General features: G+C 41.9%; 2 protein-coding genes and 8 non-coding genes across 10 annotated transcripts in view; 2 read left to right on the forward strand and 8 right to left on the reverse strand.

Moving 5' to 3' along the window:
• LOC119015553 (FERM, ARHGEF and pleckstrin domain-containing protein 1-like) overlaps positions 1–22553 on the reverse strand; it is a 77927-nt gene extending 55374 nt beyond the window's left edge. The window contains exons 1-2 of the mRNA XM_037091636.1: positions 22373–22553; positions 7191–7278 (exon numbers count right to left, since the gene is read on the reverse strand). The gene's annotated coding sequence lies outside the window, so the exon portion shown is untranslated. The remainder of the gene's footprint in view (positions 1–7190; positions 7279–22372) is intronic.
• Positions 41–19393, forward strand: LOC119015554 (N-chimaerin). Its single transcript, XM_037091637.1, has 15 exons — positions 41–177; positions 515–628; positions 2806–2844; positions 2960–3015; positions 6454–6485; positions 6612–6725; positions 8242–8368; positions 8536–8697; positions 12931–13008; positions 13686–13770; positions 14534–14707; positions 15314–15391; positions 15513–15650; positions 15912–16017; positions 16373–19393. Exons 2-15 carry the CDS (start codon positions 610–612, stop codon positions 16542–16544), a joined length of 1380 nt encoding a protein of 459 aa, XP_036947532.1. The 5' UTR covers positions 41–177; positions 515–609; the 3' UTR covers positions 16545–19393.
• On the reverse strand, positions 19827–19899 carry trnam-cau. Its single transcript has one exon. It is a non-coding gene; the product is annotated as a tRNA-Met (tRNA).
• trnad-guc lies at positions 20312–20383 on the forward strand. The gene has a single exon. It is a non-coding gene; the product is annotated as a tRNA-Asp (tRNA).
• trnag-gcc lies at positions 20656–20726 on the reverse strand. The gene has a single exon. It is a non-coding gene; the product is annotated as a tRNA-Gly (tRNA).
• trnak-cuu lies at positions 21042–21114 on the reverse strand. Its single transcript has one exon. It is a non-coding gene; the product is annotated as a tRNA-Lys (tRNA).
• trnam-cau lies at positions 21422–21494 on the reverse strand. Its single transcript has one exon. It is a non-coding gene; the product is annotated as a tRNA-Met (tRNA).
• Positions 22554–22856: 303 nt separating the features above from the next.
• On the reverse strand, positions 22857–22927 carry trnag-gcc. Its single transcript has one exon. It is a non-coding gene; the product is annotated as a tRNA-Gly (tRNA).
• Positions 22928–23206: 279 nt separating this feature from the next.
• trnag-gcc lies at positions 23207–23277 on the reverse strand. The gene has a single exon. It is a non-coding gene; the product is annotated as a tRNA-Gly (tRNA).
• Positions 23278–23524: 247 nt separating this feature from the next.
• On the reverse strand, positions 23525–23595 carry trnag-gcc. Its single transcript has one exon. It is a non-coding gene; the product is annotated as a tRNA-Gly (tRNA).
• Between the last annotated feature and the right edge of the window lie 732 nt (positions 23596–24327).

Genomic DNA, 24327 nt, shown 5'->3' on the forward strand with positions numbered 1-24327 from the left:
CGTGCAGGGGAAAAATTTTACTTTTTATCCGCGACTGAGACCTTACAGTATTTTAGCTGGCGTTCTGTCCACGGAGGAGCATCAGCAGGGTCCGTTGCCATAGTTACCCCGGAGAGAGGGCGAGCCTGCTCACGTGACCCAGCAAGATGGCGACCACAATGTAGAATGGATGTGGATGTGAGTATTATTAGCTAACCGTGAGATTAATAAATCGCTGTTTACTTCCCCAATAGTGTAAGCTGTCGTTTTTGCGCTCTCGTTGTCTTACAGAACAAATGTTTTTTCTTCGTTGCGGTGTAAAAAAAAGATCACCCGGTGGCGTTTTTATCGTCGGATCAGCCCACCAACTAAAGTAACGCTGGAGCCGCTAACGCTAGCTCTGTTACAACCTGAGCTTCATCATCTTTTATTGTTTATCATTACTCAGCTCTTCTCGCTTCAGCCACCTCAGCTCCTGCATCGTCACCGCTTTGAACACCGTCACCTCACTCCGCTTTGTCTGATTCTCTTTCAGGATTTGAACTAAGTGGGTCCGTTAAGCTGGGAATTTTTGGATGATTTGCTGGGCTGCTGATTAATTGTTCATCTTCATCATATCACAGAATCAAGATGGCCCTAAATGTGTTTGGTAAGCAAGCAGCACGCCTAAGATGACGGTCTTTGTGCCTCCATCTGACTGGATTTATGTGTTGTTGTATTTTGCTTAGCTGTGGCTGGTCTATTTGTTTATAGTCTACTTACCAATGTGGTCAGATACAAATTTACTACAATCATGTTTCTTTACATATTTTACTAAAATTGGGAGGCCACTGGAAATCTTATGAAGAATCACTACAAGTTTGAGGCTGAACTTTACAGTAACAGATGTTAACAGTACATCAGCATTAACATTACCTGTTGTGGTTTAAGTGAGGACATATTCATAAATTCACAGGTTTTTGAATAAACCTTTTAAACAAACTTATCTTAAAGGATGACACAATTTCATACTGTTGTACTGTGATTATATGTGGCGGACCCTGCCACCTGTCTAGCTTCCAACAGTGTTTTGGGGGCCTTGTTTTCCTCTGAGAACAGCCTGTTTATTCAGTCATGGACAAAAGTTAAAATTTATAAGTTTTAATTTCTTCTCCAAACTACATAGTTTACCTGTAAAGTGCCAATTATGTAATGCCTCAGCAATAATAACTAATTACATCATATGAAACCATACAAATATTGACAAGGCCCTTTCTGCAACATGATACATACTACTGCTTTTATTTGGGCAACATTTTGAATGCAGCACTTACTTTAAAGTAAGTAAAGGTATTTTTATATTGTTGTATTTTCGGACCACTAGCACCCCCACCCCCCCGTTTAATGGGACTGAATTATTGCATCTTATTTTGGTAGGCTGCCAAAAAAGATGTGGTGGAGGAAAAACAGAACAATATTTCTCATCGAAACAGAGCAGGGCAGAGGTATAAACCCTAACAAAAAATAGAAACACTCAACTAAAGTGCCAAAGCATCACAATTGTCCTTGCTGTCCATCATTTAGAAAGCGCTTGGTTTTATTTCTTTCCACCTCCTGCTGCAGACAGTTTGAGCTGTCAGTGGTCTGTATGTTATGTCTGGTTTCTTGTGAGCATGTTGCCTTGAGAAAGAGGGTGAGACACTTCTTGCCCAGGGGAGGATTTGGAGTTGTTTTGAAGACAGGATACCGGGACGACAAGTGTTGAATAGATAAGGCTTGTGTAGTGGACTCAGAGTACACAGAGGCAGGAAACAGGCTGTTAGTTTTAGCCATGAGGAGAAGATGGAAGGACGCTTGTGCCTGAATTTGCAAGATGCTGGCCAAAGGACAGCAGAGTATTCAGATGCATTTTATTTCAATCTTTGAAGTGGTCTTTTTCCTGATAGTGGGAAATTGAGTCACTGCGAGTCACTGAATACATTTACAGAGTACAGAATTTGGAAAGGATTTCACAGTGAGGGACATGCAGTGAAAACGCTCAGCAGCTCCTGCAGAGTTCAGCCAAACTCCAACTGAGCGCTCGAGGCTAAAGATTATTCTGTTGTTCTCAGTGTTGCACAGACTCATGATGCGTACTCTAATGTTAATGTCAGTGTTGTCTATGGTCCACAACAGCTGAACAAGCAGAGAGGAAACGCTGTTATCGCCTTTGATTAATTTTAAACGGGTCAGCCTTGGGGGGTAACGGAGTATAAGAATGATAAACATCGGCGTGAAAGCTAATTTACATTACATTACATTTCTGCAAAGGGATATTAATGACTCTTTCACAGATTTTTACACTTCACAGAGTTGATCTAGTTATTAAGTCACCATTTAGATTATGTGAGGCTTCTTCTGTGGAAAAACACATTATCTATCAGACTGATATCCTGAGGCATTAGTGCAGAAAATAAAGAAAATAGACGAGATAAAAGTCTTAACTTTATATGTCATGCTTTCAGTTGAAGTAGCTTCTTTATTATTAGACATTGGTATTGATAATTACATACATTTCCTTTAGTATTGTGATTGCACCAGCATTTGTTCATGTTTGATTGACTGTAAAATGTCTGTTTTGCTCCCACTGTATTCTCAAATACTCTGTGTTCATTGATTTGTTATAAGGAATACAGGAAATGAGAGAATAATGATCTCATCCTGCTTGTGCCTCATACCCAAATTTAGACTGAACAGGCAGATAAAATCGGCACTGATCAATGTCTAGGTGTGTCCACTTGGGGGCACTGTTGCAGAGCAAATTAAGTTTGAGTAACTCAGCAGCTGCTGCTGTTCTTTTGTCCTCAGATCATGATGAATACAGGCCACCGGTGTGGAAGTCTTATTGTAAGTAATGCTGGAATGTTCATCTTTAAAATTATTACGCAGTTAAGATTCCTGTGTCCTCGTTCTTCAAGACATCTTTCATTTGTCTTGACTCGCTCTGTCTTTTCCTCCACAGTGTACCAGCTCCAGCAGGAGGCTCCTCACCCTCGCAGACTCACCTGCACCTGCGAGGTGAGAACACACTTCCTACTTTCTCAGCCAGCCCGTGTTTAATTAGTCTGTCATGTCTCGCGTTAATCTTGAGAAATCCAGTGTTGATTAATGCGATATGGCTGTGAAGCAGTAAAAATAAACCGGCTGTGTAGAAATGAGGCCTTGTGAGCAGGCAGACAAAAATCAACATTGTTCTATTTGAAAAAGCTTCATTTTCACCAAGAGACCAACTTAACGACAGATCTAATGGTTTCAGTTACTGCCAGTCGAATTCTTCAGTAAGTTTTATCATTAAGCTTTTTGGGTGTTGATTGTTAATCATCTGCTGTAGCTGTAACACATTTTTGTACACGGATATGATTAGAATAATGGTCTAAAAATATGTGAAAGTACAACCAACAGCGAACACTGATTATAGAAGATGGATACCCATTTTCACACATTATTAAGTGGTCAGACTTTATGAATCTTTTATCTGCACTGTACCTGGAAACTCTGAATTTTGCAGAATAAAGATTCTGTAAAGTTTCAGGAGATTCCCCAGACCCTACACGACAGATGAGCAAACCTAAGAATGTCCACTGTTAATAAACAGTAGCAACAATCCCGTGATGTATTTGGGTTAACACAGGAAAATGGAGCTGTCATCTGGGTACAGCCTTTGACAGATGTTTCATTTGAGTAGAAGCCAAAGCACCAAAGCACAAAGGAGGTCAGCAGCATCGATTTGAGAGCTCATTACCGTGTATCTTCACTTAAGTGTTGTTGAGCACTGCAGAGACTGTTTTAATTTAATTTAATTGTTGAAAATGAACGGCCAATATTTTGAGAATTGGTTAATTGTTTCAGAGTCAAACATTTGCTTATGAAATGTGAGGATTTGTATGTAAAAAAAATGTAGTGTAAAGTAGCAGAAAATGAAAACACCTCAAAATTGTACTTGAGTGAATGTACTTAATTAAATTCTGTCACTCTATATTCTCCAACATCACACACAGTTTCGGCTCTTGGTTTTACCAGCAGGTAAATGTGAGCGTTAACCTACTGGAACAATAATGGTATAGATGGGGCCTTGAGCAAGTGTGTGTCTTTGTTGGTGTGTGTTCTTGTGCATGTGTGCATTCGCTGACTCAGCTTGTGGCTGGGCTGATTGTTTTTGCGGTAGTTCAACAAAGCTTTGTCTTCAGGGAACACATCTGTTATGGCAGCAACTACGCTGTACCTTTTTAGCACTGCTGAAGGAAAGATGTGTTTGTACCTTTTTTTTTCTAAAGGCCTTCCTGTTCCAGCAAGTTTCAGCAGAGAGACGAGTTTTTATTTCTGAACAAAGCAACGTGTATTTAGTCGTCTTTATGTTCTATATAAGTTTAGTTTATGCAGGTAAGCCAATTTTCCTGCTGATGTCCACTAAAAGCCACGCTCCAGCACCTCAGCCCACAGGGGACGCAGCCACCAGATGTGTTTGTGTGATTGTGGGGGGAAGGCAAGGTTTGGGGGAATCCAAGTGGGATTAAAAAATGGGGGCTGCGTCTGGTGTTAATCTGTAAAAGACAGTCATCTCAGGGCCCGGTGGACGGATGTGAGGATGTGTGGGTGATTCCAAATGAACAGCTGCTGGCGCTGATGTCCTGGCCTGGTCAGGTAGTTGGTGCTGACCCAGTTAAAATCAGCAGACAGACGGAGTTGGAGGAGCCCCCCCACCTGCTGCCAACAGCCCCATGTTGTCTGCTGGGAGTTCAGCCATATGTGATTTAATGATGCACCAATAAGCACTTATCTACGGCTGTTTTTTTATAATTTGTGGCATGTCAGGGTGACTTTAACGTGTGGAGACTGTCCTTTAGCTGGTAGCTGGGAGACCTTGAGTTGCATCATTATTAAGCGTGAAATCTTGTCAGAGCAAAGCAATGCACCAGTTTACAAACATGAGGAAAGAATCAGCAGCAGAAGGAAGAGGCTCCGACACGATCATAAAACAATTAATGATGCATTTTGATACATCAAAATGTTTTGCTTCTACAAAAGACTGATTTTTTTTCTCACTCGTGTTATTTGAATAAGTCGATTTGTTGACTTGTGAAGTAGCCCATCAAGCAAAATTTCCAAACATACACATTCACCTCCTCCAGATTATTACAATTATAGTATTTTTTTGTTTCTTTCTGTTGCTTGTAAATTAAATAAATTTGGGCTTGAGACTGTTGGTGGAACAAAAAAGGAATTGGGAGATGTCAACTATGGCTCTGGCAAATTGTTCAGACTTTTCTCATTCTTTTTCTTTTTTCCTTTTTTTTTTGGCTGAAATTTAAAATGTGTTCAAGATTTGAGGCAAAGCTTCATGCCAGACATCTCTTGTTCCGCATGTTTAGTAAGTCTGTGAATCATAGTTCTTTCCAGTCCAAAGTCCTGAGTTATACCAGCGTCCTCTTCAATGTTGTGGGCTGACATTTGCCTACTGCTTACCAGTATTATCATAAATCTATTTACACTGATGAGCTGATAAGTGGAAAGCTCTCTATGGAGCTCTTAATTCACGCTTTATTAAAACCTAAGCTGACAGTGCTCGCAGTAGGTGCAGCACAGACACGCTGTCTGCCACAGGTGCCTGGCGCAGGAGGTTCAGCGTGTTGAACTCTTTACATAATTGTTCCAGTCGTTTCACTCGGTACCAAGTTATTTCATCATTTCATTCAAAATAGACTGTTTATGTGAACGAGCCTTGTTTTTCTTCCGAACAGCTCGCTGCCTGCAGCTCCGCAGCTCAGCAGCTCAGCAGCGCTCTGTAATGTGCAGTCAAGGATGTCTGCTGAGCGTTAGTAAGGGGTATTAGTGGGTCCGCTCCGTGCGTGGCTCGCCGGCGGGCCTCAGAGCAGTTTTGGTCCGTGTCCAGGGGTGCACGTGGATGGCTGCTAATGGAGGGCAACTTTTGACTCTGTTGTATTATTTTTTACACATTCGATTTTTTATTGCTGCTGCTGTTCACCACATTTATAGACTGTATGTAGACTGAAATATGCTGCTCCTGTACCTCCATTGTTGAGCGTACACGTCCTTCACTTTCCTCTCTTCCAGCATCTTTCATACACACACATAACAGGCGATGTAAATTAACATTCAGCCCTGTTTGCAGGGTGTCTGTTGATTTATTGGCTCACAGCAGTATTGTTGAGAACAACAGGAGCTTTTTTATCTGACTCGTGCAATATTCCTTTCACCCACGCGGTCACGAACGCACGCTTACTCGTAAAAGTCTGGGCACACCGTCTGTTTAGTTGTGGAGCAGGTGGCTTTTCATACATTGCGTTGTTGTTGGTGATGTTTTTGTGAGGACTTATTTAGTGCTCTGCATCAAAAGTTGGTCATCAACATTTTTGAGTGTATGGAAATCCCAGTTTTACCTTATTTCTGTACTGTTTGAGAGATTTACAGACTCCATATTTGTCTTTTTCCCTTCAGGTGGACAACCGACCTAAATACTACGGAAGAGAGTAAGTCGGCCATCTCTTTCTCTATTATTTATACGAGGCACATTTCCTCAGTTCATGTCGATGTGGAGTTGGAGAAGCTGGTTTCTTATTTTACTTGTGTGACCTGTTTCTGCTTCTTACGTCCAGGTACCACGGGATGATCTCAAGAGAAGAGGCCGACCAGTTACTTAGTCAGGCCGAAGGCAGCTACCTCATCAGAGAGAGTCAGAGGCAGCCGGGCACATACACACTGGCTCTAAGGTACGTTTCTGTCTGTATTCACATTATTTAGGGGCCATGCAAGAACAAAAAGCTTAGCTAGCTAGCCTCTCATTCGCTTCCTTCAGTGCTGTGACACATAAGGAAAATAGTTCTAATGTAAAACTGCTCACAAAAACGTCTGAAACTAGTACTGTTTCTCTCCTATCTTCAACCTAACTCACTCTGATAACCACTTTCATGTATAAAACCTGTGTAGGATGATCAAATAAATCATAAAAATATAAATTCTCGGTGCTTAAACAGTTATTAATCCTGATCTGTGTCTCAGACTTTGCCATTTTGGGTCCTCAAATCTGCTGGATTTGGGCCTGGAAAATTATTTAATTTGTTGATGTCTTTCTGTTCTTTTTTGTATTTTAAAAAAACACTGGATCCACCAAAGAAATTAAGTCCTTGAAAATAAGGCCAAAGATGATAACAAATGATATTTATCCTTTCCCTCACTTGTTCTGCTTCTTCACTCCTTGTTAATCCACTGACACCTTGTAGCTGTTTGACCTCCAGCAGCACCTTCATCTGTATCTGCATGGACCTGTGTGACAAGGCAAGAAAAAGAGAAGCCGTGTGAATGCTTAGCCTGTCTGGTCGTGTGTTCATGCCTCAGGTGCTGAGAGGTGTGAGGGTTTAGAGGCAGCAGTTGAGCTGTAAGCTGCTTGGCGGGGCTCATCTCCAAACTCACATGGCTCCACACGTCGTCTCCTACTGAGCTTTTCTCTCACTAGGAGGGGTGATAGTTTGTTGAAGCTGAATGAGGCGTCTTGTGTATCCTCGGTTCCACCCAGCTGCCCACTTTGCCTTAGCCTGGTTAGCTTTTCAGTCAGTTTTAGTTGAGTATGACCTATCATTTTCTCAGAGTAGGTGCCACACTTCTAAATGGGTGCTCGGCGTCATTCAAATTAGGTTTTGGGTCAGTTGCCTCTATTCATAGTCGTGTCACTCTTCCACCTGCCCAAGTTTCCGTCCCCATGGTTATAATTACCTTCCATAAATACCCCCTTCATAAACTAGAGTCCTGCTCTGGGTTTGCAGAAAAAGAAAGGTTGGATTTTGGGTTAATGATGTAGCGGTGCTGCTTTATCTCGCGGTGGTTTCAGTGCGATCTACTGAGGAGAAGATAATGTGTTGGCCCAGTTCAGGGTCTGTCTGTCTATCACAGCTCTATCACTCAGAGTTTGTAACATTTTTTTGACTCTGTGTTATCTTAGTGACAAGTTTTCTATATTCTTTTTAACCAGTGCTCATACAAAGTCTTGAAAGTTTGAAAAACGTTTAACTTTAACTGCTATGTTTAAAATTAGCTTGAATTCAAATATGATGCTTGACCATTTTAAACACAGTCCAACCCAGATGCTGCTGAATGTTGTCTGTCTCCTCTGTCTGTGGTAGGAAACCTGCCACCTGCTGCAGCTGTTACAGTTGCTAGATCGACAGAATCCCAAAGTTTTGACTGGCAAATCAATCCTAAAGATAAAGTGTTGTCCGCTGTTCCCTCTAGGTTTGGGAACCAGACGAGAAACTTCCGCCTCTACCATGACGGGAAGCATTTTGTCGGAGAGAAGAGGTTCGAGTCCATCCACGATCTGGTCACAGACGGCCTCATCACACTCTACATCGAGACAAAGGTGTGTGTGTGTCCATCCGTCCTTCAGTTGTCCTTCTTAACTGTACTCTACATTTGAATTCCTTAAAAAATTCACTTAACAGTCCTGATCAAGTGTTTATTAGTTTATTCAGACAAAAGAAATGTTAAGAAGAATATCACATTAACAGTAATCTTCTTCTCTCTCAGGCAGCGGAGTACATCGCTAAGATGACAATAAACCCCATCTATGAACACGTGGGCTACACCACCCTCAACCAGGAGCCCACCCTTAAAAAGCTCCTACCGCTCAGCCCAGAGGCTCCAGACGGACCCGCTCCAGCCAAAGACGACAACAACGCTGAGGAAAGGGTGAGGACAAACACACAAGCGAGTTGCTAATCAATATCGTCGAAACTCATCACTCTATGCGAGAAATCTGAAATCCTTGAAATTGAATCTGTGTAGGAACTCAGGCCAGAAGCTTCCCTCCAATTAGCATATGTTTTTGGCAAACCGACCTGGAGGCTGAGGGGGTTTTTGGGGGGTTGGTTTGAATAAGAAATGGAGCAGTGTTGGCACAGACTGTTGGCTACACACCAAGTAATATTCCCCTCAGCTCTTAAAGCTAGCCATTATGAGACAAATTTAATCATTTATCAAGTCTCTCTGTCTGGTTGTTTTTGCTAATTTCCTTTGCATGTTGTATAAGACTAGAAAATAGTCAGTCGTAACTCAAAAGTAAGATCAGGAATAAGTGCAAATGTGTATGAAGACCGAGATGAGGTCTGGTTTTCAGGATGGATTGCTCCACACAAGGAACAAGAGATGAAGAAAGTTAAAAGACGCAAGTGGGAAGTGTTATAAATTAGTGTTTCAGTCCTGCAGAGGAAGGAATCAGTCATCTGCACTTTGAAGGATGAGTGGATTTGTGAGGTGGGCAGTGTGCAAAAATCACTTGGAACAACAAATCTCTTCAAAATATTTACAGAATGTGGTATAAAAAATTTTTAGATCTATGACGGTTTCTGTTTTAATCACTGTCAAAAGCAGGTCATTTGTCTTCTGTTGGTGTTTTCATGCAAATGTGAATCTTTCGGTTCAACTTTAGGAGTGCCTAATGTTTGCAGTTTTTACATTTTATTGTGTCATGCAGCATGGGACTCGCACTGGTTCTGGTCTCGGTCTTGACTCTGTCTTGGTGCAACACTGCTCTGAGGAGATACACTACGTCACTGCTCTCTCTGGTCGGCTGTCTTTTTAATCACGATGTTATGATGGTCAGGGATCAGTTGTCGATGACTGTCAGCCGTCAGAGCTATTCTCCAGCGTATTTTGGTGTCATTTAAGGACACACTGCTTCTGTCCTCGGCTGTCTGTCTGTGTGGGAGTTTCACACAGCACAGAGACACAGACTTCATGGTACATTCAACCTCTCCTCGCAAACTCAGAAATCTGTATTCAAATGTCTATAACTTATTTAAAAAACTGGCAAGCAGGCAAGTTTTGAATCGCATGTAATCAGGACCTCATGAGTCACAGTCGAATTGATTTAGAAAATCAGTGACGATACCCAGCTCTACTTTCTATAAATTCTGGCTTGCTAAGCGTGGATTATGCAACAAAAATGAAAAGAAATGCTGCAGAGAGTTGAAACCAGGGTAAAGGTGAGGGAAGTTGCTGTATGTACAGCACTAGGATGGAAGGATGAGAGTTGAGGAACACAGTGAAAGAAGGAGAAGGAGGAGGAGGAGGATGGATGCAGAGGAGAGATGGCCTCCAGCCAAGGGCTCTGCAGTAAAATTACATAACAGCAGCTTTGCCTGCAGAAACCTGCTATCTCCCAGAAGCTGACTACTTAATATTCAGGAACTGACTTTGTTGTTGGCTCATTAGTTTTCGTTTAGCTGTGAGATGATTGGTTTGTTTGGTGTTTAGCCTGTTTTAGAAACTTATTCTCAGAGTGTGAAAATCAATGTGGAGACGCGAGGTGTCTGTATGACGCAGGCGCTAACGCAGATGCTAATCACTGGGCAACAAGATCTCAGTCCTGCGGCCAGTTTTATGGGCAGGTGGATGCACCAGAATGAGGCTGGGGGTGCAGATTCAGTCATGCAGCTGCTGTAAAACACTTGTGTACACAAACACACACACATTGAGTGTAATCCAATGCACTGGATGCCGTTACAACACACACCAACAGGCTCATAACAATGTGTGCAATGCGTTTATCTGCTACACCAGGACCGAGCCTCCTGAGGCCTTGTATGACCTGCAGTGCATGACCACCACTGCACCTCATACATCACTGTCCACGTATGTGCATGTGTGTGCTTGTGTGTGTAATGGGGGTGGTCCCGTGTACGTGTGTGCTTTTCATAATTGGCTGGATTTGCAGACAAAGCAGTACAGCTGTGACATTGAGACCAGAGGTGGCTCTCTGCAGGGAAGACAAACGCACCAGAAAAATGCATATTTTATACGTTCATCGCCTTTTATTAGCAGGTTAAATACAGTTTTACGGTCCCCGTGGGGGCAATAAAGACATGGTTCTGGTGATGAGTTTTTAAATTTTAATTTTTAAGGCCTTGTTTTGAGTGCGAGTTCACTAGACGGTGACGGGAAGTGTCGCAGTGAAAGGGGAAGGCAGGCTTTGATCTGAATTATTATTTCTGTTGACAACCCAATTAAGTTTACTGTCATAAAGGAGAAAAGAAACCAGAAAATGTTCACATTTAAGAAGCTCAAATCGATTCAAATATTATCAGAGTAGTTGGTGATTAATTAAATAGTTGCAGTTCTTCTTCAATCTGACAAAAATATACACAAAAGTACTCCATAAATGTTTTAAAGTGTACAGACGATGACGGCGCCATCAGTGTATGAGCTTGCTGGGTATAATCAGCTTTTCCTCCTCTTTCTTTATCTCTGTCTACAATCTAGGCTCTCTTTTGTTCAACACCCTCCACTCCGCCATCTCCATGCAACGAGAACAGTCATTAAATATCCATGGAAAGTCATACATATTCCCTCTGTTGTATATATTATCTGAGGATTAGTGGATTTGAATATGCACGATGTGTTAAAATACGGCTGAATTCTGATTTGTTTTATTGTAACATGTTATTAATTTCTTTGCCTCAAGATGAGATTTGTGGTATTATAATGTTGAATATCTAACGAAAGATCAAAACACATAATATCTAAGGGTGTAACAGGATTAAATGCAGTCCGGCTGCTTGTTTGTTTGATGAGCCAAAAAATGTCAAAGAAGTCCAAAGATCCTCGAACCAGAGGCGGCACTTAATCAGAGACCTCTGGAAAGTGCTCTCCTTGAGTAAAAATGTAGCCTTAAACTGCTCTTATGTAAGGTTGCTTCTTTGATTTAAGATGGATGAGCAGGGCTTTTGTTACGAGACATCTGAGGGAAAGGATTGTGTACATTCTCTAAAAATATCAAGGATGGAAAACTAAAATTGCAGATGAAATGAGAGAAGAAGGGGAACAAAGACCAACAAAAAGTGTGAACGACTGAATGAAATAACAGCTTGTTTCTCATTCTCTCGCTCCCTCTCTTTCCCCTTCTCTCCTGGGACAATCGAGGTGGCAGATTTGGTGACGAACAACAAGAATCGCCGCCTTCCCATTGGCTCGTTCTCCTCTCAATGTGACCTGTTAAATTCATCCGTTACTGCAACCGTAGCTCAGCCTCTTCCCCCTCTCCTCCTCCTCCTTTCTCCCTCTCTCTCTTTCTCTCTCTGCCTCCATCACCTCCCTCCTCCACTGGTGAATGTGTGTGTGTGTGTGTGTGTGTGTGTGTGTGTGTGTGTGTGGAGGGAAAGCGGATTAACACACACACAGACACACACGCTGAGCCATGTGGGCTGGAGCGCTCACCTACACGCAACCGGGAGAAGGGAATGCTCATTCTGCCGCATCAGTCCGTTTTGGAGGAGATTTATCGAAGCGTATTCAGTGAACTTTTCCCCCCTTAATTTTAAGTTTCTTTAACCAAAGGCATTTTTTTTTATTGGCTGGCTGGCTTTGGGATTTTTTTGTTATGAAGTGGATTTGCAGCATGCAGCCAGCATCAGGATGCAGAGGGAATGTGATTGGCTGATCTTTGTGGTGCTAAGATGGCACGATTGGTCCTGCGTTGGCTCCACGGTTTGGGATGTTGTTGTCAGATGAGGCTTTGAAATTATCACAGTGTAGTTGTTGTTTACCTTAATTATTTTGCGCTTTTTTTTTTAATTTTTTTTTTTTAGGGTTTCCATCACATTTTGACTTCCTTTATTTACTTGTTTTGTCGCTCGATTTAAACCTCCAGTTGGGAGTTAATTTACTACACGTCCCACAATGCCGAGCCGAGAGTCTTACGTCGTTAAGAGAGGTAAAAAGCAACGCAGGCGAGCTCAGAAGGAAACGGGTCAGAAGGGCTCTTTGTTTACCGCCGCTCTCGGTTTAAATGTCAGCGCTGGTTCAATTCCCTCCCTGCCCGCCTCGGACCCCAGCACGGGCTCAGGAAGCCGCCTCAACCCCTCCAAACCCACCTCCCCTGCTTCCACCTTCTGGCAACCAATCAGGTCTTTTGCCCTTTCACAGCTCACATCGCTGGTGCGGCGGGCCACCCTGAGGGAGAGCGACTTGGCGCCCAAGTACGAGAAGGTCCACAACTTCAAGGTGAGCCCCTCCTGTTTATATGTGTGCAAATGATGCCAGAATCGCTGATTCAGCTCATGGGGTCTTATTCAAATTCACCTGAGAGAGCACAGAGCTCTACACACACAAACACACACACAGAAACACACATCTCTGCATTTACATTTCAGGCTTTAAGCTTCTGTTTAGCGCTTTAGAGCCACAGATTTCCATTTTACAAGAAGCCATTAGTGAGGAGCACAAAGGTCAGAGCCACAGTGTGCGGAGCTCAAGGGAAACGTGGACTAACACACACTCGCACACACAAAGAGCAGCGAGATGTGATGGGAGGTTATTAGCATTTCATTATATCGAGCCAATTTATGCAATAAATGAGCAGATTAAAACTATAATTTTTCTATAAATGTCCTTTCAGCTCCTCTATTGTGTGTCCATCATTCTTTTGTCAGCGCCTGTTCGTCTATAATAAAGATTATTGCTGCTGTTCAGATTTGACTTGGCCCAGTCTGGACTACATGAATATTTCCCACCTCGTTTTCGATGTATACTATTTTTGCTTCACTTAATTTATGTTTTTGTTTTTTTTTTTAATCATTATTTGTCTGAGAGTTCTGTGAGAAACCTACCGGTACATTTAAATAAAGGTCTGTTTAACGTCAAGTCTCATCTTTCCTCTGCTTCTGCCTCTTTTTAACCAGGTTCACACATTCAGAGGCCCCCACTGGTGCGAGTACTGTGCCAACTTCATGTGGGGTCTCATCGCTCAGGGAGTCAAGTGTGCAGGTAAGACACACACCTTCAACGTTTTCAGTCATCTTTAGTTCATTGGATGCAAACATCCCCCAAAAAGGATTAAATTCCTGCTCTTTTTTACCTCCTCCGCTGTGTTCGACATGTTGCGCCTCCTCCCTTTCAAACCGTGACTCGAATCTGGGACAGCAGGCTTAAAGTTAGTCACTTCGGCTGTTGACTCATCTTGCGGTGTATCACGGATTTGAAATGTTAAAAGATTCAATTTGGTGCCAGAGAACACACAGTCGGTGTGATAATTACTGTGTGTGGGTGACGAACCGTGTACCTCTGCCTCCGCCTACGTTCGAGTGCAACTTTCAACATCTTGTCTTGTCATTATGATTCAGCTCTTTTTAGACAAAATTACATAACACTGATGCTGGATGTTTAACACAGTGTAAAGAGCTATTATGTAAGTACAACAACAGAAGATGGAAGAGCCGGTGAAAGATGCTTTGCTGAAGCAACAGCGCAAAATGACGCGAAATGAAAATCTTAAATGCTATTAACACCAAGTGAAAAAACAGCGGCAGGACAAATGAGATCTAGAAACAGGCTGCTGCAGTCTAATTAATGAAAAGGAAACCGTGCTTAGATGAGTCAAAAAATAGGATCATACAGGTTTTAACCAGCCTGCAGAAGAGCTTCACCGGGTACCTTTAAATTAATAAATTTTTTCTCTGTTATGGATGCTTTTGTGAGTCTTAAATAAAGCCTGATCAAACTAACTGTATAATCTGTCTTTCTGTGTCAGACTGTGGCTTGAACGTCCACAAGCAGTGCTCCAAAGTCGTCCCTAACGACTGCCAGCCGGACCTGCGACACGTCAAGAAGGTGTACAGCTGCGACCTCACCACGCTGGTCAAAGCCCACAACACCAAGAGACCCATGGTGGTCGACATGTGCATACAGGAACTCGAGGCGAGAGGTAAGCAAGAAACAGCGAGAGTCTGTTCTGTATATTTCAGTGTGTGTGTGAGTCAGTGATTGCATAATGTTGACAAAAAAAGCATTTTAATAATAAAAAGCCGTTCTTTGCTGAGAACGCCCACCAGGCAGGCATTTGTATGCAAGATGTGTGTGTGTCAGTCCGTCCTCTTAATATAGCACCGGTGGAATAAATCTTGCATGTGGGTGTGCTTCAGTTTTTTTTCCCCATGGGATGTGAGTTGTCTCAGGAGGGCTGCCATTGACAGGATTTCATTGACTATGATTCAAGAGCCGAGTGAAAATAATACATTTAATCAATAAAGACGCCTGACCTGAAGCGATTGAACTTGACGGGATCAGGAGGGCAATTCATCCTACATCTCTCACTCACTGCCTCCACCTCTCTTTGTTTCTATCTTGTCTTTTGATATGTAAGAGTTTTAGTTGAGAATGTTCAAAAATTAGCTCAGGGCTAGCTGGTTAGCATGCTAAATTCAGTATACATCTTTGGAATGCAATTCATAGACGCCATGACATCACATTCTGTTGATAATTTGTACATTTTTAATTGTTTTCAACTGAAATTCTCATTTAATTGTTTCAGGTCTTCAGTCAGAGGGTTTGTACAGAATATCAGGCTTCAGTGAGCTGATTGAAGATGTTAAGCTGGCTTTTGACAGAGGTGAGTGAGGCTTTCCCTTTTCTGATCAGTGAAATATCAGTAAAGTTACAATAAATCAATAACTGCATCTTCCTGTCACTCATTGTTTGATTGTTCTGTTCCTCCTCAATCTGCTCCACAGACGGAGAGAAAGCCGACATCTCTTCAAACGCTTACGAGGACATCAACATCATCAGCGGAGCCCTCAAACTCTACTTCAGAGAGCTGCCTATTCCTCTCATCACATATGACGCCCACCCACGCTTCATAGAAGCTGCAAGTAGGTCTCCACGCTTTCTGTACCTTGTTATGTAAGATGCAAGAATGAATGGAAGAAGAGTTCAGAAGCCAAGAGGAGTTTTGAAGAGACTTGGCAATGTGTCCTGCATATGCTACAAATGATGAAAAGCTGTGGGTGAAAAGTGTTTTATCATGTCTTTACTTTGAATCCTATTGTATGATAATTGATCGAATACCCTAGACTGTGTTTCGATCCGTGTTTGCTTCTCATTTAAGCTGTGTTCACTGATGTGTGTTGCAGAGATCACAGACGCAGAAAAACGTCTGGAGTCTCTCCACGAGGCCTTGAAGCTGCTGCCGCCAGCTCACTGCGAGACGCTGCGATACCTCATGGCTCACCTCAAGAGGTCTGAACGCACGAGTCGTGGTCACACTTAATCACGTACATTAAAGGAACAGCTCACACTCAAAGAGGAAAATAGATGGGGACTTGTATTGAAGCCTGACTTTCCATCAGCATGGAACTGGTCCTTTAATTAGTTTAAGATTTAGATATTTAGCTTGTTGACAGGCATTCTGACACCTGTACTAGGTCGCACCAGCTATTCCTAAGTTCAAGCATAGAGCAGTTTGAATGAAATTTCTATCTTAGGACAGCATTTCTATGCACTACTAACATTATAAAGGTCCACTGATTAAGATTTATCCCTATTTTTGTGCTAAGAGGCGCTCATGTTTAGTTTCCGTCCTGTCTCCATCCAGAGTGACCCAGTACGAGAAGGAGAACCTCATGTCCAGCGAGAACCTGGGCATCGTCTTCGGCCCAACACTGATGAGGGCCCCCGAGCTGGATGCCATGACGGCGCTCAACGACATCCGATACCAGAGACTCGTGGTGGAAACGCTCATTACACATGAAGACGTGTTGTTCTGAGAGGAGGAGGAGGAGGAGGAGGAATGATTCTTCCACCAAGTCGAGGAAGGACAGAGAGGTTGGAAAGGTGCTTATACGCTTTGTCCTCACGTGAAAAGGACAAGAAGATGAAGAAGAACGCAGCCGAGAAGTAAACTACCTGTTCATGTGAGGAGTGGAAGGAATAATGAAGGAAATTGCAAAGAAGGAACTAATAAAAAAAAAAAACAAAACACACACATAACTAGATGGAAGGATGCAGTGTTTCCCGACATTTTAAGTGTAAGAGAGATTAGCGAAACGAACTTTCCACAGAAGATACAAAAGATAAAATTCTACAAGAGCAAAAACAACAACACTGCTTTGTCTGTGTAGGGGAAACACTGTGTGATCCATCTGTATGTCTTCTCTTTCTTAAATGGATGCCTTGACAGCTTTTATCGTTCTTGATTGGACTTATTTTAGGGTCATACCGTTGGGAGAAAGAAATAACGGCTTGAGTTAGCGTCGTTAGCATTTACCACAGAAACTAAATGAGACTGCTAGCCACGCGCTAATGAGCAAGTGGTCACCTAGGTTTCAGTGGGAAAAAAATACAATAATGCTGCTTTCTAATCAGTGTTTTCCTTTCAGTTCTTCCTGTTAAGATGCGTCAAGGTATTCCTTTAATCCCTCCTGGAGAGAAGAAGCAGCAGCACTGACTTCACAACAGTAGACAGCTGGATGAATGAATGAATGAATGAAAGTGACTTCCTCACCCGTAACACACACTCATTCCTCTGAAGGAAACTTAAGTGACTTGGACCTATTGTGTTTTCATTCCTCTGTTAAACCTCATTACTTTACAGCTCCCTCTGCGATCAGACATTACCTTTACACTAACAACCAAGTAGTTTTTTTAATTGCTAACAGAGAAAAAAAGCATTTTTCATGTCATATCATGAGCTTTTGTTGAAGAAATTTTTTTCTAGGTTCGTTCCTGTATGATTACATCAAATAACAGAACTGGCGGAGCTGTAAATTAAATAGTTTAACATTTTTTCTCTCACTTCTCCACCTGTCTGTTTTGCCTCTTAAGAGTAGAGACATTTCAGAGTCTGTATTCCATTTAAAGGGAACATTTTTGCAGAATATATAAAAGTATTTGACCCCAAGGGGCAGACGCGGAAAAGATGAATGCATCTTAAGTGACTTGAAACTTACATATGTGAAACCGTTTTCTTTTTTGCTTTGTTTTGCTTTGGTTTGCCGTTTGTATAGAGCAGTATTGTAATTAAGCAGTGTAAACAAGCAGTTTTTTGTGATCAAAATACTAATTGAAATTCCTAATGGCGCACTCGAATGCTTTGCAGCACTAATAATTTCAAGGCCTGTCAAATTTATTAGCCTGGAGGGATAATTCAGACACTGATTATTAGAAATTTTAATATCATCCTGTCCCTTCTCGATAATGAAGGCAAAGAAGTTCGATTAAACTAAAACTCATATTGTTAATTACTCTGTATTAGTCTTTGCAATAAAAGGTGGTATTGGTGCTTCCCTCTCTGGACGGCGGACATTTTTCTATGATGTCACGCTCAGGGTGGGATAATGTTATGCTGCAGGTTGCGAGTCATAGAAATGTAGGTTTGTTTATCTTTCCAACACTTTTCCTTATTGATCAGGAAGAAAATTGTGCCACATTTCAGGGTAAAACAACATATTTGATAACGTTAGCAGTCAACCACCTCCAAGCTAACATTACAGTTTCATCATATCCCATGTTTACATAAATGGGCAAGATGCATGATGATATTTTGGCGTATTTCCTATCATACCATGTAAGATGTATCAAACAGCAACTTTAGCTCGGAAGCAGTTGAATGCTAACATTAGCTGTTGTCTAATAGAAGCTAAACGGTGTTGTTTTACCTTGAAATATGGATTTGTAGTTCCGAATCAATCTGAAAACACTGAAATGAAAGCACTTCAGACTGCCTATGATCATAGACCATGCACCCTGGTACACAGCAATACAACGTCCGACTTCCCACCTTGAGCGTGATGTCAGAAGACAATGGCCGCCCTGATGAACACGGCCTGTGAGGCCATCTTGAGACAACGCTGATGATGATACGTCTGTCGTGTCAGTTCTGTTAGCTTAAACAAATCCAGCCACCGCTTCGTCATTTAATTGTGACACTGTGAGAACTAATCAAGACCATTTTTGTTGATTTTTCATTTTACACTTGTTGACTCTGCCAGTGAAACCCTGAAGAAATTAGATGTTTCTTTCGGTTACGTAAGGATCAGGTGATGGACAAACATTGCATAGAAGAAGATGTTTTGATCATGCTCTGATGTGATGGCAGCAGTATTAATTGTGGGAGGATGTGGCCAAACATCTGTAATATGAAGGAGTGTATTTAACATGATCTTTTTCTTTTTTTTTTTTAACATAGTGCCATTTGAAAAGGGTGGATGCCATCTGCATGCACTTCAACTAACACACTAAAAACCCCCTTCTTCTTTTCATTTCTACCCCCATTTCTGTCGGGGGTCACTAATTATCTTTACTGCGCTTCATTTTGCAAAGAAGTGACGACCCCGACTGTTGGACTGAGCAAAGACAGAGTTAGGGCTGTAAAAATTAAAGCGCACCCATGCTTAGGTTGGGTGTAAGTCCAAATGGATGTATCATTAAAGTAACATCAGCATTTTTCTAACGTTTGTTTTTTCATGTGTTCTTTACTTTACTTTTGTTGACTTTAATCCCTCTTCCTGTTGATCTAACCGTTTACTAACTCCCATCTGACTAACCTAATGACAATATGTGAGCCTTCAGTGATCTGTGACTCTTGCTTTTTTTTTTTTTTTTTTTTTTTTTTTTTGCATCAAGAAAATGTAATTTTTTTATTATTGTCATTGCTGTAAAGTATTTTCTATATGGTTTATGCATGGTGAAATTAAATTATTAAACATGGCTCTCAGTGGGTGTGTGTCTGCATTTTTTTTTTATATCCAGTTAACATGAGAGAACACACTTGACCCAGGTCTCTAGCCTTCAAGGCCGTCAACGGCGCTGCACCCGACTAAATCCAAATGCTGGTCGGACCACATGCCCCAGCACGAACGCTTCAAAGCCCACTCAACAAAGTGACTCTTCTCTATTTTTGCACCTCAGTGGTGGAACGAAGTCCTGACCAATGTCACAACTGCAGAATCACTCCATATCTTCCGCAAACGACTCTCGACCCCGCACAGCAAGATACCCTGCTAATATATAATTAACAGATTATTCCATGAATATATTTACAAAATACATGCCCCGTGTGAGGCTCGAACTCACGACCTTCAGATTATGAGACTGACGCGCTGCCTACTGCGCCAACGAGGCCTCCAAGGCAGCACCCTTCATGCAGACAACCTACACCGGGACAATGTATTGGAAAATGCCTTCAATGCTAACTCAACCCTGGGGCTTAAAATGGCAATCCTAGCACCAAGCCTCACAAGAGATGATCCAAACTGTAGCCCCAGTCACACTACCTATTCTATTATGCTGATATTCATGTGAAAGTCAATGGAGGCAGAATGGAAAGACAGTTTTGTCCTGCCTCTGATCTGCCAGCAGAGGTAGTAACAAAGCCGCAAAGTGACGACCTCTTTGTGAAAGTCAGGATCAGCTTCAAGGTGAGCTTTCGTTGTGACGATATCTCTGAGTATCTGTGTAATATGAGTCTACTACTTTTACAAAAGTGCAAGAAGAGAACATTGAAAAATTTCAGCATATTTTCTTGACAAACATCTCCTCGTTAGTATAGTGGTAAGTATCCCCGCCTGTCACGCGGGAGACCGGGGTTCGATTCCCCGACGGGGAGAAAACAACTTTTTTCCCACTCTCATCCTCTACTGCATGTTCATGAACTGTCAGCCATCCTCAGAGAATACAGAGCTTCCATTTAAAAATCACTCTTTTCTCAACTATGTCATTCTAACTGTAACCACAATCCTTTATTCTTTAAACTACCTTTATTTTGAGTTAACTCTATTGAAAAAAAAAAAGCTCACACACATCCAATCTGTGTGTTCCAAAATATCAGAATATGTGACGCTAAGTGGAAATAATACGTAACAGTCTAAAAAAGTGTATTGCATTGGCCGGGAATCGAACCCGGGCCTCCCGCGTGGCAGGCGAGAATTCTACCACTGAACCACCAATGCTCACACGACTTGAAAAGGGGCGTGGCGGAATAAGAAGGTTGTAACAGCAGATTCAAGGGCAGGGGCCTATGTGTTAAATCTGTCAAAACATTTAGTGTTTTCATTCTCAAACACAGGTAGATGTGAACTTTACACACAAAATCACCTGAGAGCTACATATTGCATATTAAAGTCACAACAGTCAAGTGCTGAAACACCTAATGAAGCATTATCCATTTATTAATCCATTCATAATTCAACTGTTGCTGTGTATGCCTGCGCAAAGAATAACTGTACTGAGAAAAAAAATCTGTGTACAGCAGGAAAAATGTTATACGCCCAACGTGGGGCTCGAACCCACGACCCTGAGATTAAGAGTCTCATGCTCTACCGACTGAGCTAGCCGGGCTACATGCACACACTAAAAAGTGGTATTTAAAAATTTCTTTCTATGAGTATCTGCTACACAATGAAGGAACAGGTTGTTGGAAAAAAACATGTTTTGAACCTGCTCTGACGTGATGACAACAGTATTATTAGTGGGAGGATGTTGCCAAACGCCTGTAATATGAAGGAGTGTATTTAACATGTGTTTTTTTATTTGTTTGTTTGTTTGTTTTTTTTACTAGTTCCATTTGAAAAGAAATGTTCTGCGTACACATATTAGTTCGTAGAAAAAGTTGCTTGTCGTCTACCCCTTCCATGGGCAAAACACATGCCCCGTGTGAGGCTCGAACTCACGACCTTCAGATTATGAGACTGACGCGCTGCCTACTGCGCCAACGAGGCTTCGAAGTGCTTCCTGCCGGAACACTTTATACAGGTCTAGACATAAGGAACACATGGTTCGGAGGTTTTATGTAGTTATATGAGCAGACATCCTCACTCAGATTTGATTTTGATATCAACAAAATATCCAGTAATAGTCCTATATGTCCTCATTTTAAAAAACGCAGCGTTTTATTCTACAGCGCACACTTTACGCTCGCAATATTGATTGCAATGATTGTAATGCACCTCAATGCACACCAGAGGGAAGCAAAGCGCGTCTAGCTCCCACTGAACAGCCTGGTGACCTCTGACCTACAGTCACCACTCCGTCCATACGCTCTCTTTTACAGTGTCTGCACATCTGAAATGCTGTCATTACATTTCCAGCTACACTTTAGCTTTTAAGCTATCTGCCTCTGACTTCAACACAAACTAGCCAGAACGAAAGAAACAAGGACAAACTGCATTTAAAAGCAAACTAGTTAACAAATCCGCTGATGTATACTCTGTGACATCACTGTCCCTCTTAGCGCGCATCCCATCCTCTCTACGAAGTTCTCAGGAACAACATGAGATTTCATCTTGCAAGCTGCAAATACTTTAATGAAACCCAACATGTGGCTGTCAAGAATAGCCACACTACTGCTTTCAAAACTAAGAAAAAATTCGGCCCATGCTAATAAACACGTCAATTGACTAAATTTATCTGTCAGCTGTGAATCAAAACTTTAGCTTTTAAGCTAGCTGCTAGACAGCATGAATGTGACGCACGTCAAATAAGCTAACCGACACAATTTAGCTAGCGTACATTAGCACTTTCACACAGAAAATGAAAGCCACGAAACTTACTAAACATGGTAGCTGAACTTTGTTGTAATAACTTGACGGTAACTCACCAACTGTCCGAAAGAACTTGGCTGATTTAAGCACATTTTGTGGCGTTTTTTCTCCATCCCTGCTGCCTTGTTAGATCTCAAGTCCCCCGAAAAGTGAGCGGCCGGGAAAACGTTGCCAGCAGCTCCTCTTTCATCCACGAAACTTTATTTAAAACAGATTTTAAGTCCATAGTGCAACTGCGAAACAAAATAAGCAGTAACAACTGCGGAGTTGCGTATTTCCGACGGTCCGTGCAAACTTGTGACCTCCAGACATTGTGGCAGCTTCAGTTGAGCAGTAACCAATAGCGGAAGGCCAAATATGGGCAGACGTCAAGTGACGTTCAACTTGTCGAAAATAACACTAAGAAAATACGAAGTATCATAGCAGTGCATCCTCCAAAAATAGGGGAAAGAAGGCCGCATTTGAAGGGGCGGGCTCCAAAGGATGCAGACCCTGAATTGAGACACAGCAAGTGGGTAAGTAAGGTAAGGAAAAGTGCGATGCATTGGCCGGGAATCGAACCCGGGCCTCCCGCGTGGCAGGCGAGAATTCTACCACTGAACCACCAATGCTTAAACTGCTAAAAATTGAGATTGGAAAAAATGCAAATGCTCCTTTAACCTGAATGGTATTGTAAAGGTTGGCTGGACCCTTTTTGGGCAACATGGACGACCATGATTTTTATTTTATTTTATTTTATTTTTTCAAAGCTCTGTGCTGGCAGGCCTCTGTTATCACACTACCAGGCTCATTGGTCGAAGTGGACAATTGGAATTTGCGCATGTACTTCACCCTCTGATGCTGCAGCATATTGAATATGTTCCTTAAAGGGAAAACAGGAAAAAGCCTGATGCATTGGCCGGGAATCGAACCCGGGCCTCCCGCGTGGCAGGCGAGAATTCTACCACTGAACCACCAATGCTTGAAACTTTAGAAATTGAGACTGAGAAAAATGCAAAGGCTCTTTAACCCGAACAGTCATTTTTCGTCTAATTGGCTGTTTGACGGGTTTCCCTCCTCCCCTTGCCTAAAAAAAGTTCCTTAAATGCTTTCTCTGTGCAAATATTCCGTTACGTGTGTCGTATTGACCATGTCTTCCTGCCTGTGCACCTTCTAAAGCTGAAGCATATTGAGTATGTGGCTAAAGGGACTGAAGGGAAAAGGAGCGCTGCATTGGCCGGGAATCGAACCCGGGCCTCCCGCGTGGCAGGCGAGAATTCTACCACTGAACCACCAATGCATGAAAAGCTTACGTCGTGGCTTGCGTCATGACTCACTGGGACCTATAGTCTCTCAAACGGTGGCAGACTGGAAATCATAATGAAAGCGAGGTTCATAGATTTGACTTTTAATTTATACTAACATAATTGCGATGAGACAACGCTTTAAAAAATATAGATATTTTTTTCAAAAGTTTTAATGGGATTTGAAAGATGAATACAACATTGAATGTAGACAGCTTGTGGAATATTCCAGAGTTTGAATAGAGTTTCTATCTGCTTTGAAAGCTTTGAAAATGCTTGACAGTGTGTGAAAATGTCCGAAACCACGACAGTAAAAGTCTTAATGCAGCGTGATATTATTCAGTATGAGCTGTTCATGTCAGTATAAAGCAGTCAAGCATATTTTCTATGTACTGTAGTTAACACAGTGATGAGTGCTACTCACAGACTTCAAACAAGGAAATGTGCAAACACATCTCATACATACAGAGCTTAAAAAACACAGACACTTAATGGCATCACATTTCATAACACAAATTTTAAAATAAAATAAATAAAATAAAAGTAATGGAAATGAGAGTGCGTATAAAGACGGGCGGCATGAAAGCTCTTGAAAGTCTTCAAACCTTTTGTAAAAAAAAAAAAAGCGTAAATAAAATAACCCTTTATCTTCCTTTTTGAGAGAACTTATGAACTACAAAGTAATTTTGTGCTTTTAATGATCTTTTTTGTTTGATCCATTTCGTTCC

The sequence above is a fragment of the Acanthopagrus latus genome, chromosome 24, assembly GCF_904848185.1.
Source record: "Acanthopagrus latus isolate v.2019 chromosome 24, fAcaLat1.1, whole genome shotgun sequence".
Lineage (NCBI taxonomy): Eukaryota > Metazoa > Chordata > Actinopteri > Spariformes > Sparidae > Acanthopagrus > Acanthopagrus latus.

Excerpts from the sequence above, each read along its gene's own strand:
- LOC119015554 (XM_037091637.1), top strand. Across the intron at positions 3,016-6,453 it reads GACTCACCTGCACCTGCGAG|GTGGACAACCGACCTAAATA; the intron begins GTGAGAACACAC and ends TTTTCCCTTCAG. Across the intron at positions 6,486-6,611 it reads CCTAAATACTACGGAAGAGA|GTACCACGGGATGATCTCAA; the intron begins GTAAGTCGGCCA and ends TCTTACGTCCAG.